This window comes from Python bivittatus, unplaced genomic scaffold, assembly GCF_059951505.1.
Source record: "Python bivittatus isolate LINGU-HERP-01145 unplaced genomic scaffold, Pbiv_v1 ctg000020_np1212, whole genome shotgun sequence".
Classification (NCBI taxonomy): domain Eukaryota; kingdom Metazoa; phylum Chordata; class Lepidosauria; order Squamata; family Pythonidae; genus Python; species Python bivittatus.
In genome coordinates, this window is record NW_028277030.1 from 106,253,899 (window position 1) to 106,267,434 (window position 13,536).

Below are 13,536 nucleotides of genomic sequence, written 5' to 3' on the forward strand. Positions count from 1 at the left end.
TCCCTTATTTTGAGTGCCTTACCATAAAGCAGTCTTGAAATTACCATTACATAAACCACAGCAGCCAAGCCTCCTTTAACCAAAAAACATTACAACTGGGATACCCATCTAAGCTAGTAATAATTGCTCCTAGGTATGGGAATTATCTGGATAACCAGAAACAATGAAAAAAATTGAAATTTATCACAGTTTCAGTCCAGCACAGAAACAGCACACAGAAAAGGCACAAAAGATGCCTTATTGTTTTGATCCAATTTGCAATTCACTTTCATGTGGACATACCCAGTGCATTTCTCCCCCTCCCTCCCTCCCTCCCTCCCTCCCTCCCTCCCTCAAACCAAGGCTTGAACAGATGCCATCACCTCTATTCCACCAAAATACTTCTGGCTTCTGATACCATGTTGCAGGGAGCTGCTCTATCTAGAACAGTACAGTAGCTATTCATAATTTAACAATTTCTCTTTCAGATCTGGTATAAAATAAAGGAAGGAATAAAGAAATAAATTAGGTATTAATGCCAAGTGCAGTGGTTGCTCCGTGATCAACCATGTCAGTGATAGATAGATAGATAGATAGATAGATAGATAGATAGATAGATAGATAGATAGATAGATTTGTATTGTATTAACCAAGTATTGATTAGAAGAAGCAAATGTAGTCAGTTCTGAAAACAATCAGCGAAAAGAAAGAGTATAAAATATACTAAAAGTAAAATATACTAGGCCTGCTTTTAAATAATTTTGAGACTAAGGAAGTACAGGTAGTCCTTGTTCAGTGACCTTTCACAGTTACAGTAGTGATGAAAAAGTAACTTTACAACCAATCCTCGCATTTATGACCTTTGCAGGTCCGGAAGGCAAAAGAAAGTTGAAGTAAGATCATAACCACAGTTGCAGTTTCACTTAGCTTTGCTCAACAACCAAGTTACCGATCCCAATTGTGGTCACTAAATGAAGACTACCTGTACTTTACAATAGCCAGCCTTGTTTAGCAACAACAATATATAAGTGGTCTCAGACCAACTGTACTTCACACCATTAATATGGCCTAAATTAAGCTTGGAAGCAACAGGATAAAAATGAGCAACAGGGAAGGATGCACAGAGTACTTATTTCTGAGCTGGAAGAAGATTGAAGAGGAATATGTTGTGCTCATGGGAGATGGAGGATATTGTAGCAGCATAGGTCAATGGAAAATGGAATTCAACAATATCTGAAGGGCTGTATCTTGTTCCCTCTCCCCATATTCTTTGTCACTGATAAGGAATCAAAGTGTTAGACTGTTTGGTACAGAAAATTTTTGCTGAACAAATTAATGTAGAATACGACTCATAATGCAGTCATATTAGTACTTACTTTATAAGACTTACCCCTAGATATGGTTGCCGCTTTGTTTGTGTCTAAATATATCTGTTAATAGTGATTATAAAAATTATGTGAAGGGAAAAATTTAGGCAGCCATATCTTTTGAATTCATGAGTTATCTGGAAGTGTGTCTAAAAAGAATAAATATCCCAAAACATCTAGAATTATAAGACTTGTGTTTGACAAACCTTTCCCTCACACATTCTTTTTCATTTCATAAATTAAAGTAGATTGTTTTTCCAGAGACTATTATGTTAACAGCAGTGAAATGTAACAAAGCACTTCTCTTGGAATTTTCTGTGTACTTGTGTGTGCATGCATCTTAATAACATACAGCAGAAGTTTTGATATTTTCACAGTAGTCTTGGCATAAGAATTCGGGTTTAAGAGAGAGCTATGTTTTAGGAACACATTTTATTTAATTAATCCCAACCCCAAATCTTCCATTCTTACCTTTCATGTATAAGAATGGGACTGTATTCACTAAATTTGAAAAACATTCCTATGGAATGTGTACAGGTGTTGAAATGAACAACGCTTTTGAGGATAAATCAAAATGCCTGATAATATATAGCATGTGTTATGATAATATATGATTAAGGTTTCATCAACCACATGACAACTTTACTTTACAATATGCATTTTAATTTCAGTTGTCCCCAATTCAATATGCAAAGTGTTTGAAATGCAAAACATTTTATTAGATTTACACTGATATAATGACACTTGACATGGAATGACCCAAATGAATTTTCTTCACAGGGACATCAAACCAGACAATATCCTGATGGATATGAATGGACATATTCGGTTAGCAGATTTTGGTTCTTGTCTGAAGCTGATGGAAGATGGAACGGTAAATTCAATTTTTTATAAACCCAGTTAAAATGTAGCTTCAGACATCTTTAATATCTGACCTTTGTTAGCCAATTCAATTTTGGGATTATATTTGATGATAAAGACAAGTTGTTGGCTGCAAAATTATCCTTTTTTAGTAATTGTGTTGGAGCTATAATAGAGGCTCATTTTAATTGTTCTGGCTGGATATGCTGTAAAATTCATTCACTTTGCACTCCTTTTCACCAAATATCTTACTTCACCATCACTGTCCATAAGTATTTAATAATTCCCATTACTTCTATCTTGTGACTCTTCCATTCTTTAATAGTAAGCCTGTATTTATATATAACTACTCTCAGAATACATCATAAATGTTGAGAGATAATATACTTATTGAAATAATATGGGTTAAAAGAAATAATGGAAGTTATGTTTTAAATTTAGAGTAAGAGTTTGATGTATATTGTTACTTATATCTGTTGCAAGGAGAGTCAGAAGTCAATTCTTTTTTTCCTTTGTTGTTTCTCTTTTTCTTTTCTTTTTTGCATTTTTGATCTTTACTATTTTCTCTTTTTTCAATTTTCTTTTTCTTATTATTCTTTCTCTTAATATTAGTTTTTGTTAGTTTTTACTGTGCCTTTTTTTAAAAAGTTAATAAAGTTATTATAAAAAAGAGATAATATACTTATATGTTCTGTCTTAATGATCTATTTCACCATAGAAGTTTTGGTTCTGATAATAAAATGTGGATGCTTTTATTGTAGAACTAGCAAAATAAGTATAATACTTGATAATGAAGAAGGATTTATGGGTTATAACAGTAATGAGTCTGGGAATGAGGAATTGAGATATCACAGAAGGGAAGAGAAAATACCCTTTTTTAGTATCAATTGCCAGATACTTTATTCAAGCTGTCAAGGGTCCATTATAGCTGGAAATGAATCACATGAGAATTGGTATATCAGGTGCAACATTAATGTCAATATGCCAAGTGTAATGGAATAAAATAAGCTAGGAGATTGATCAAAGAGCTGGTTCTGCCTCAGTTCTTTTAATTTGCATTATCCTGTCCTGTAGCTACTATTGTAACCAAGATATTATGGCTACATTGCTCTCTCTGAAATAAATTTGGAGATGAGGGTGTAATCAGCCCTTTAAAAATTCCCTTTCTTCATCTGTTTAATGATTTTCTTAAAAAGTACATAATGCTGGCAGTATAACTATGGCCAGTTTTACCAGAATGTGCACTTTAAAAAAAGTTATTTTGTTTTTATGGTACATGTATAAAAACAACAGATAGCCATCTAGAATGGTATCACAGAATACAAATTTTCTCATTGTCATATCATCCTGGAGAAGTTTCCTCTAGTTTCTTATATGCTTTTCAAATATTTTAGTATAGTGTGGATTGCAGAGCAAAATGAGGCTCTGTATTCCTTTCTGCAGTGTTGTGTACAACAACGTTAAGTGCTGAAAAATACCTGCAAACAGTTTTATTTGGAAATATATGGTTTATGTTCGTTGTGAATTAATAGAATTTGGCTTTTGTTATTAAACAATTTTATTTATTAATAATGAACAAATATACATATCCAGACCCTTTATAACAAGCCATTTGAATATTTTAGTATTTTAAAGTATAAAAAGTTGTCTAGTCCTGCTTATTCCATCCTACTGTCTTAAGCCTGTAATTTTTCTTATAATCTGTCTCATGTAATGCTCCTCTCTATGACCACTAGGATGATTTGTGCTGTCTTACTATGTTTTAATGGTATCTGTACTGTCTCTCCTGGTCCCTGGCCTTGAATACTGAATCTAGGTTTTTCATTTTCTACAAAAAGTATCAGAAACATGTGAGAAAATATTACAAACCTTGTTTGCATTTTTAAAATACAGATACCTAGTTTCTGCCAAATCTGTGATAAAGTCCAGAGCACACCTCTGCCTATGTTTACAGCTATGTAGTATGTGCTAGTATTTCCTAGCCATAACACATAATTAGATTAAATATCTGGTTCTACTGTATATCTCTTACTATTTTTTGCTTATATCACTCCAAGCTCTGGCAAAATATTTTAAATTCTTTGAAAAAATGAATGTTGAAGAAATGATGCATATCAGAAAATGTGCAAAGTTATTGTTGATATGAAAAAATCTTTCAGTATTTGGTACTATCTGGAAGAAATACAAAATTGTATATGAATATGGAATTTTTCTTCACTGCAAGTTCAGGAACCAGATAAGAGCTATAGCTAACAAATGCTAGATTGCTAATAGGCAAATTCTTAATCTGGCATGGTGGAAAACATTCTTCTTTACTTCCATCTACTCACACCTGTCACTACTTCAGGTATAAATGGTTCTGTTCCTATGCATATAGAAATAATGATAGTGTTATGGGTAACATTTAGTTATGAAAATAATGATCCCTACAGGTTCAGTCTTCAGTGGCAGTTGGAACACCAGATTATATCTCTCCAGAAATCCTGCAAGCCATGGAAGATGGGAAAGGAAAATATGGTCCCGAATGTGATTGGTGGTCCCTTGGTGTTTGCATGTATGAAATGCTTTATGGAGAGACACCTTTTTATGCTGAATCTCTAGTGGAGACATATGGAAAGATAATGAACCACAAAGTGAGTGAGTTATCCTTGTGTGTAGAAATGAATGACAGCTTCCAAAGAATCTAAAATTATTCTACTCAGTAATTCATTTATTTTTATTTCTGCATATATTTAATATATTTCAACTCCTTTCAAAACGGACTTCTCAAGACAGCTCATGATAGAAAATAGTAAAAGGCATATCAAATTATGAAACTATTGTAAATTAACAGTTCAAATATTTCATTGAAGTAATATATTAATCATTTTGCTTATTTGGTTTACTTATTTATTGACTTGACTTTAACTACCCTAACATTTTTATTGATATCTTTGGTAGTTGATGAATGGACTTCTGGGTGAAATCTAATTAAACTGTTCTTCTGGTGAAACTGCTTCTGAAAGTGGAACAGGAAGAGGGAATAGTGCCTCCTCCTTCCCCTATACAAGTTTCCATGTGCCCAGAAGAGTGACAAAAGAAGGAAAAGATCATTAGTGCAAACAGACTTATACTGTTGTGAGGTTGAATTTCACCTTCTGAATTTTATTTTTGGGTGCAGCCTCCAAAAATGCAGTCAGATAGAAATGTTTCATTTCATGTGACAAAAGAATAAATGATAACATTCACATTAATTGTACTGAGTTAATTTAATTAGCACTATTTCATCCTTTCTCTTCCAACTTAAAGATAAATGTGACCACTGACCAGAAAGAAGGTTGTCCCCTTGTTAAAAGAAGTTCAGTCACTGTTGCAACTAGAATGAATCTGTCAATTTTGATTTTTCTCAGTTTCTCATGTTCCCAATTCTTAATTTGTCTCAGCCTGTTCAATTAGTTTGCAAATTTGACTCTATCCAAAACAAACAAACAAAACCCCTCACATTTTTACACATCTTCCTGCACATTTCATTTAATATACTCCTTATTTATTTGTGTTGCATTTCCTAGTATGCATATTTTTTTCAAGATAGGTATCTCTAATATAAAATGTTCTGTGTATACTTCCCCCAAATACATATTTTATGAATTCCTAGGTGCATAACAAAATTCTAAAAACTCTAAATTTCAACATATAACTGATGAAAATTTTTTCCCAATTTGTGCTTATACTTCTAAATAAATTTATTACTGAAGAAGCTTCCTTGGACAAAGTGAGAGCCCACGTTGTATAGCGATGCATTTTACACTTGATAAATTTCTGATGGAAGGTATAAAAATATAGAACTCTAAGCTATGGGTTTTTGCTTGTTCGGTTGGTGGGGTTGGTTTATTTTTTGTTTTGTTTTGTTTCCTAATTGTCGTACCTTTTTTCCTTTAAGGAGAGGTTTCAGTTTCCTGTCCAAATGACGGATGTGTCTGAAAATGCCAAGGACCTAATTCGAAGGCTTATCTGCAGCAGAGAACATAGACTTGGGCAGAATGGGATAGAAGACTTTAAAAACCACCCATTTTTTTCAGGGATTGACTGGGATAACATTCAGAACTGTGAAGCACCTTATATTCCTGAAGTCAGCAGTCCAACAGATACTTCTAATTTTGATGTAGATGATGACTGTTTAAAAAATTCTGTAAGTTATAGAGAGTGTTTTTAATATGTTACATTGATATTTATGCATTTGTTTATAACATTTCTATCTTGCCTTTCACTAATAATCCCAAGCACTTTTTGTTATGTGCACTCAGTGTTAATATAATATACTTTTATTGTATTATAAGATAATACTCAAAATTTTGCAATTCAAACTTCAGCACAACATGGAATGAGAACTGCCAGTTGTACAAGAGGTGGGGAGCACTCAAGATCACATTGCTAACATCTGATGGATAATGGTGAAGGCAAGGGAATGCCAAAAAGACATCTCTTGGTTTAATATAAAAACTTTTACTATGTAGGCCACAACTGGATAACTCTTAAAAACATGTGTATCCTGGGTCATCTCATCTGCCTATTGAAGAATTTTTATGATTACAAAGAAAGAGCGGTTAGAAATGGAATATTGAGCAATTAAATATGAGCAATATGTCAGTCACCTTATTTATTTCACTTATATACAGAATATTTCATAAGAAATTGTGGACTAGAAAAATAGAAATTGGAATTAAAGTTGCTGGGAGAAACAGCAATAATCTTAAATATTCTGATGATACCACTTTGATGGCTGACTCAAGGAATCTCCTTTAGACGATGAAAGAAAAGATTGTAAAAGCTGGCTTCTCAATATTAAAACTTAAGATTATGTCAGTAGGCAATGCCAACCCAGTGCAAATAGGTGGAGAAGAAGTTGAAGTGATAGCAGGCTTCATATGCTCAAAAATTAATAAGGATATTAATTTGACTGAAGCCATGAAGGAAGAGCTTGGTGCTTATTGTGACAGATCTAGACAAATTAAGATAAAGTAAATCAGATAGAGATAAAGTAAAATCAGATTACTCAATGGAAGCACTAATAATGAAGTTAAAACTTAAATATCTTGAATACATAATGCAAAGACAAGAGACATTGGGGAAGACTCTGATGCTTGGGAAAATCAAAGGCAACTGAAAAAGAAGCAAACGGTAGTCAAGTTGACTAGTTATTATCATTGATGACACAAGCATGAACATTTAAGAAGCAATTACTGACAGACAATACTAGCAGAATGGTATCCTTTCACAAAAAATTGAAAGTAACTGAACAACAAGAAGCTTTCATTAATTTCTAAAATAAGCAAAAATAGCACTCAGACCCTCCAAAAAAGACAGATTTTCTTTTTCCTGGTTTTTATTGTTTTCTCAGCTTCTTGTTCTGTGTTTTTGGTGACTTAGACGTTGTTGGAAATAAGGAGCCCTCAACCAGAAAGAATATTACACTGTCATAAAAGGCCAGAGAAGCCAGCAGTATTGATTTTGTGATGGTCTTTCCAAACCTGATATGTTCTAGAACAATCTGCTCTTTGTTCTGAACAAGAGTACTCATGCTAATTTTACCTTAAATTAATAGAAACGGATTAATCTTTTCCAAATTAGTGAACTATGCTTGTTCCTTTAAACCTCAGGAGACGATGCCGCCACCAACGCATACTGCATTTTCTGGCCATCACCTGCCATTTATAGGATTCACATACACAAGTAGTTGGTGAGTGGTAATGATCAGTTTGTTTATATTAAATCATAAGACAATCTAATAGAATAGCTCAATTATTTTGTGATTTAAAAAATGAAAGAGAATTAACTTTCTTACTCATCTTTCCTTGCATTATTTGTTCATATTTTTCTGTAATGCATACATTTTGTATGCAAATTTTGAACCAATAGTAGCACAAAATTCATAAGGCACATTGTTTCTGTCCACACAGTAACCCATAAAGTGCAAATTAGATAATAAAAATGCACGTCTGACAAAATCCCTAATGTAAGTCCAAGGGATTTTTTGTGCCAGTTCTTGTTGTTTCTTCTACCTAGAATAACAGGTGAATACAAAATGTAATAAGGGTAAAAAATGCAAGGAATTTGTTTTCATGGATAGAGACAGAAATGATACTTGTTTTGCAGTGGCACTGCAGAATACTCATGCAATATGCAATTGGCTATTGAAAGAGTTGCTGACTGAGAGAATACAGGACTTACACAATAAGTTGGGCAGGTTTTATACAGTAGGTCATTGCCTTACTTGCATTATTTAAGTATATACAGTGCTACTTAAAAGTTTGTGAACCCTTTTGAATTTTCAATATTTCTGCAAAATATGACCTAAAATGTGATGTATTCTACACATAAGACCTGTTTTTGACTCATTTGTTAATTGGGTTCTCTTTATCTACTTTTAGGAACAAATCATGTTTTGGGTAATATTTATGCAGAAATATTGAAAATTCTAAAGGACTCACAAACTTTTAAGCACCACTGTATAATCTGAGTTATTTTAAGAGTATACCTACAGTAACTATGTGGGTAATTTTTAGTCAATTTTTCCATTGATGGAACTATTTCATTGCTGGAATGGGGAGAGGTGACAAAACTATTCTCTTTCCTCATTATGGGTGTCCCCAACACACCCTCAAAATTGACTCTTGATATTTGGAAGTTCATTAGGAGTCAGTTTGGAGGGAGTTACATGAGGGAGGAGAGACAAAGTTTGTGAATGGATTTCATCATAATGTACAAGTGGATTTCTACTTGAATTATGTTGGATTTCAATTGCAATTTATGATGGCCTCATGCATACATTTGCAAAATTACTGTACAATAAAGAGGCATAATCAGTTCCAGTTTTCTGCTGGAATGTATATATAAAGTTTTAATTATCCTAATATGAAAATCATAAAGATCTGTCTGTTAAAATGTTTCTAAAACTGATAAACTATCTTCTCAGTGTCCTTTCGGATCGCAGTAGTCTAAGATTTGCAGCTGGGCAACGTGTAATGGACCTTGATGCCAATGTTCAAAGAACACTTGAAGATACCTTAGCTACAGAAGCATATGAGAGACGAATAAGACGTTTAGAGCAGGAAAAGCTAGAACTTAGCAGAAAACTTCAAGGTATTCCTATATAAAGTATATGTGATTATCTTTTAAAGTTAATTTTTGGTTCTGTGACATATTCTTCATGTGATGGAAAGACCTTATAGTGCTACTTTTTCAGTAGAAATAGTATTTGAAAATATTCCATATATAACTGAATATTAATTTACTGTGGTATAGTCAGTCACAACTTATTTTGAATGAAAGGATTATATTTTACAAGTAGAAATGACAAGAAATTAATAATATTTTGATACTGCAAAGACAGACATATAGCTGAGGTTTTATTAAGACTTTTGCAAAAAAAAAAAAAACAGGAGGGAGGGAAGGAAGGAGAGAGAGAGAGAGAGAGAGGGAGAGAGAGAGAGAGAAGACAATGTTTTGAGCAAAATTAAAACCAAGTCAGGCCCACTCCATGGCTTACAGTTTTAGAATATATGAAAGGTAAATTGTTAGTGAAGGATAAGTGACCTCTAGGCTTTATTAGGCTATTTTTCTGAAGGATCAGAGAATGTAGTATGGGAGAGCTTGAAGAAACGTACAAATGAGGTATTTGAATGTTGAAAAGGAAGAATTAAAAATACTTCAAAAACAAGAACCAAGTGAGAGAATTAAAAAGAAAACTGGTGAGTAATGATGGTTAAACTGAATATGAAATTGAGGACAGAAAAACTGTTTTAAGAACTAAAACTGTTAGAGGGTGGGATTTCTTTGGAAGATAACAGGAATGTGCATGAGTTTTACATTGTAGGCTTATACAAAAAGAACAAATGTTGGATTTAAGAAAAAATCTGAAAAGGCTTGATTTCTTTCCCCATCATGGAAAGGTTTGCACTGAACACTTGCTCATCCATGCATATGATTTGTAGAAAGAATCTAGCCTTACACAAGTTCCTTGAAGTTCTGTTCATTTATTCCCTTAATGCAGTTTGATCTTTTTTTTAGGCACTTAAGAATGTAACAAAATAATGTTTTAGTTCCCCTTGCTTCCGACAGGGACACAGCATAAGAGGTTTCATCTTTTTCAGTTTCCCCTTCTCTTGCCAGCAAATCACTTTTTTAAGATTGATTCAGAGTACAGTGGAACCTCGGGTTACGAATTTAATTCGTTCCGTGACTCTGGTCGCACCCCGAATTGGTCGCAACCCAAAGGAAATTTTCCCATAAGGTTCATTGTAATTACCATTAATCCGTTCTGGCGTGGAGGACGGGGTGGCGGCTATTGCTTGGAGGGAGAGTCCCCCTCCCTACGACCACGTGTCAGGGGCGGAAAATGGCCGCGGACCACGTGTCAGGGGTGGAAAAATGGCCGCAGACCACATGTCAGGGGTAGAAAAATGGCCGCGGACCACGTGTCAGGGGCAGAAAATGGCCGTGGACCACGTGTCGGGGCATAAAAATGGCCGCGGACCACGTGTCGGGGCAGAAAATGGCCGCGGACCACATGTCGGCGGAAAAATGGCCGCGGACCACGTGTCAGGCAGAAAATGGCTGTGGACCACGTGTCAGGGGTGGAAAAATGGCCGCGGACCACGTGTCAGGGGCGGAAAAATGGCAGCAGACAGTGTCACGGGAGGGAAAATGGCCGCATATCCTGCTCGTACCCCGAGGCGGAGTTCGCAAATCGAGGTAAAATTTTGCGGTTGGAGCTGGTCGTAACCTGAAAAGTTCGTTAACAGAGGCGTTCGTAACCCAAGGTACCACTGTACTAGGTTTTCTGTGCTGAAATGCTGGTGAGAAGTGAGTTTTCCCTGTGTGATAGGGCAAATGGTGGCATCCATTCAGAAAGACTTGCCCTCCCATCAGGAACAGTATTTGGTTGCAGTTAGTTGTCTTTCCACAACTTACCTACCTATTGGACGGTAGTTACAAAAAGGCAGATTCTAATTAAAAGTTAGAACAGCCCCCACCCACCCACCATAATAATAATAGCAACAGTGGAACCAATTACTTAGGTAGTGAGCAATCCTTCACTGGATGTGTGTAAGCAGATACTAAATAGCCTCCTGCCAAGGATACTTTAATTTGGATTCCTGCTCTGAGCAAGGATCAGTGATTCAATGGCCTAAATGACCCCTTCCATTTATTCTAGCCTACTCCCAGACCTTTGGCAATTATTTCTTAAAATATTTCTTTATGCCATTTTACCTTCAACTTTCCAAAGCCCCCATCTCTTGTTAAATGCTGTCTTCACATGCTCAGTCCCCATGGCAGATCAACTTGGTGGCAAACACATAGCAAAATTTGAGCCAATTTTATAGCAGTCTAACATTTTGCAGGGCAATTTTACCTTCTTCAGTGAAATCTACAAAATTAAACGGACCAAACAGGTAAAGCAGTGCTAGTACACTCTTTTTACTGGCTGCTTCATAAGGTTTTTTCCAGTCAGTTTCCTGAGAAACAGATTTTTTTGCAACTTTGTCTAGATACATAATACTTTGACATTACAACAGATTTTCCCACTACTCTTATTAGCTTCAGACTTTTCTGATTTTTTAACTTGAAGGTACTGAACTTGAGGAAGTTTCATGATGCTTGCCCCTCCAGGCAAGAATTTTGCACAATTCAGTCCTCATACTCCAAATAGCAGTCTGCCAATGTACTGTACATTTATTTAGATGAAAGATACCTTTTTTTGAGCTGGAGACAAGGTGTTCTTTTAGTTAAATTACTCTGCTTTTCATGTGGTCATAGAATGCAGCCTGTAAGAGCTACTTTGAAACATAAATGTGTGCAAATGGTACTTATCTTACATTTAGTACAAATGCCATCAATTGGTGAACTAGGTACTATATTTCTTAAAAAAACAGGATCAGTTTAATAGTTTAATATTCATTTTCTTAGTGGTTTTGATCACTAGAAGAAAGTGAAGGTCACTTCCTTATACTGAAGGAAGTCATAAAAGTTCAAAAAGTCTGGAATGAGAGAAAATTTTATAGAATCTTTAAATTGGGGTCAGAAGATGACAGTCAATTGTCAGGCCACAGATACTTCTTAGGTATCATATTATAATTTTGAAATGCGAAAACCTATGGACTGAAACTTTTGAATGCAGTTTCTTACAAATATATCTCTCTTGCTCTTTTTTAAGAGTCCACACAAACAGTCCAGGCCCTACATTATTCAACTGTAGATGGTCCATTAACAGCAAGCAAAGATTTAGAAATTAAAAACCTGAAGGAAGAAATTGAAACATTGAGAAAACAAGTCATTGGTAAGTCTAAGTATTTAATATTGAAAACATTGCAAGTTCTTTTTCAACTTTTGTGTTCTGCTCAAACAGAACAAACAATATCTTTCTTCACAAATGTTTCTACTCTTACATTTATTATCCAATGTAAAATGTTTACAGGTAGACCTTGCTTACTGACTGCCTTGTGCAGCCATTCAAAGTTACGACAGAGCTGAAAAAATAACTTTGTGACCAAGGCATGCATTTATGACTTTTGTAGCAACTCTCTCTCTCAGTCATGTCTTTGCCATTACAGTCAGTTAGTATGCATTGCCCTGTGCCTGACCTGTTCCCCCCCCCCCCCGCCGCCAACAGAGCAGAGAAGTTGCCTAAACAATCTCTTTGGGCAATCTTTCCTGTGTCTGAGCTGTTGTTTTTTTTTTCCTTCTCTCCTCCCCCTCCCTCCTCCCCCGCAGAGCAGAGGGATTGGAGAGGAAGGGATTATAAGAGAGTAAGCAGGCACATAATGGGGAATACATATCGAAAGGCATGCACTAATGCTGGCTGTTTGCCTAGTGTGCAAATTAATTCCCTTTTTGCTAATTATCCCAGCACCAGGGTGAGCATTCCAAAGGGCAGGGGAGTGAGGAAAAAGAAAAGCTGAAGTAAAATTGTAAGCGTAATCATGGTCGTGTGATTTCTACTTAGTGACCATGTCACGTAGCAGCTGAGTTGCTGGTCCCGGTTGCGGTTGCTAAATGAGGACTACCTTTACTTTTACATTTATCATATAGTTAGTTGATTGAATGATTATGTAGACCATCTCCAGGATGATCTGTCCTCCACCTGGCCCTTCACGTCTCCTAATGGTGACCCATCACCTCTATAATCCACCTTACTGCTAGTTGTCCAATTCCTTCTATCTTTCTGCCTGTTACAGACTTCTCAAGGTCTTTACAAAATATGATAATTTGAGCTAAATCTTTGTATAATGTGTCTGAAGTAGGATAATTTGAGCCTGGTCATTTGTGCCCCAGATGAGGACTCTGGATTGAA

General features: G+C 35.3%; 1 protein-coding gene across 4 annotated transcripts in view; it reads left to right on the plus strand.

Moving 5' to 3' along the window:
* CDC42BPA (CDC42 binding protein kinase alpha) overlaps window positions 1-13,536 on the plus strand; it is a 190,275-nt gene that overhangs the window by 93,623 nt on the left and 83,116 nt on the right. For all 4 annotated transcript variants that reach the window (XM_088145909.1, XM_088145902.1, XM_088145892.1 and 1 more), the window contains exons 6-11: window positions 2,127-2,220; window positions 4,640-4,840; window positions 6,127-6,375; window positions 7,844-7,923; window positions 9,160-9,326; window positions 12,400-12,522. In XM_088145909.1, coding sequence (XP_088002035.1) covers window positions 2,127-2,220; window positions 4,640-4,840; window positions 6,127-6,375; window positions 7,844-7,923; window positions 9,160-9,326; window positions 12,400-12,522 — 914 coding nt within the window. The remainder of the gene's footprint in view (window positions 1-2,126; window positions 2,221-4,639; window positions 4,841-6,126; window positions 6,376-7,843; window positions 7,924-9,159; window positions 9,327-12,399; window positions 12,523-13,536) is intronic.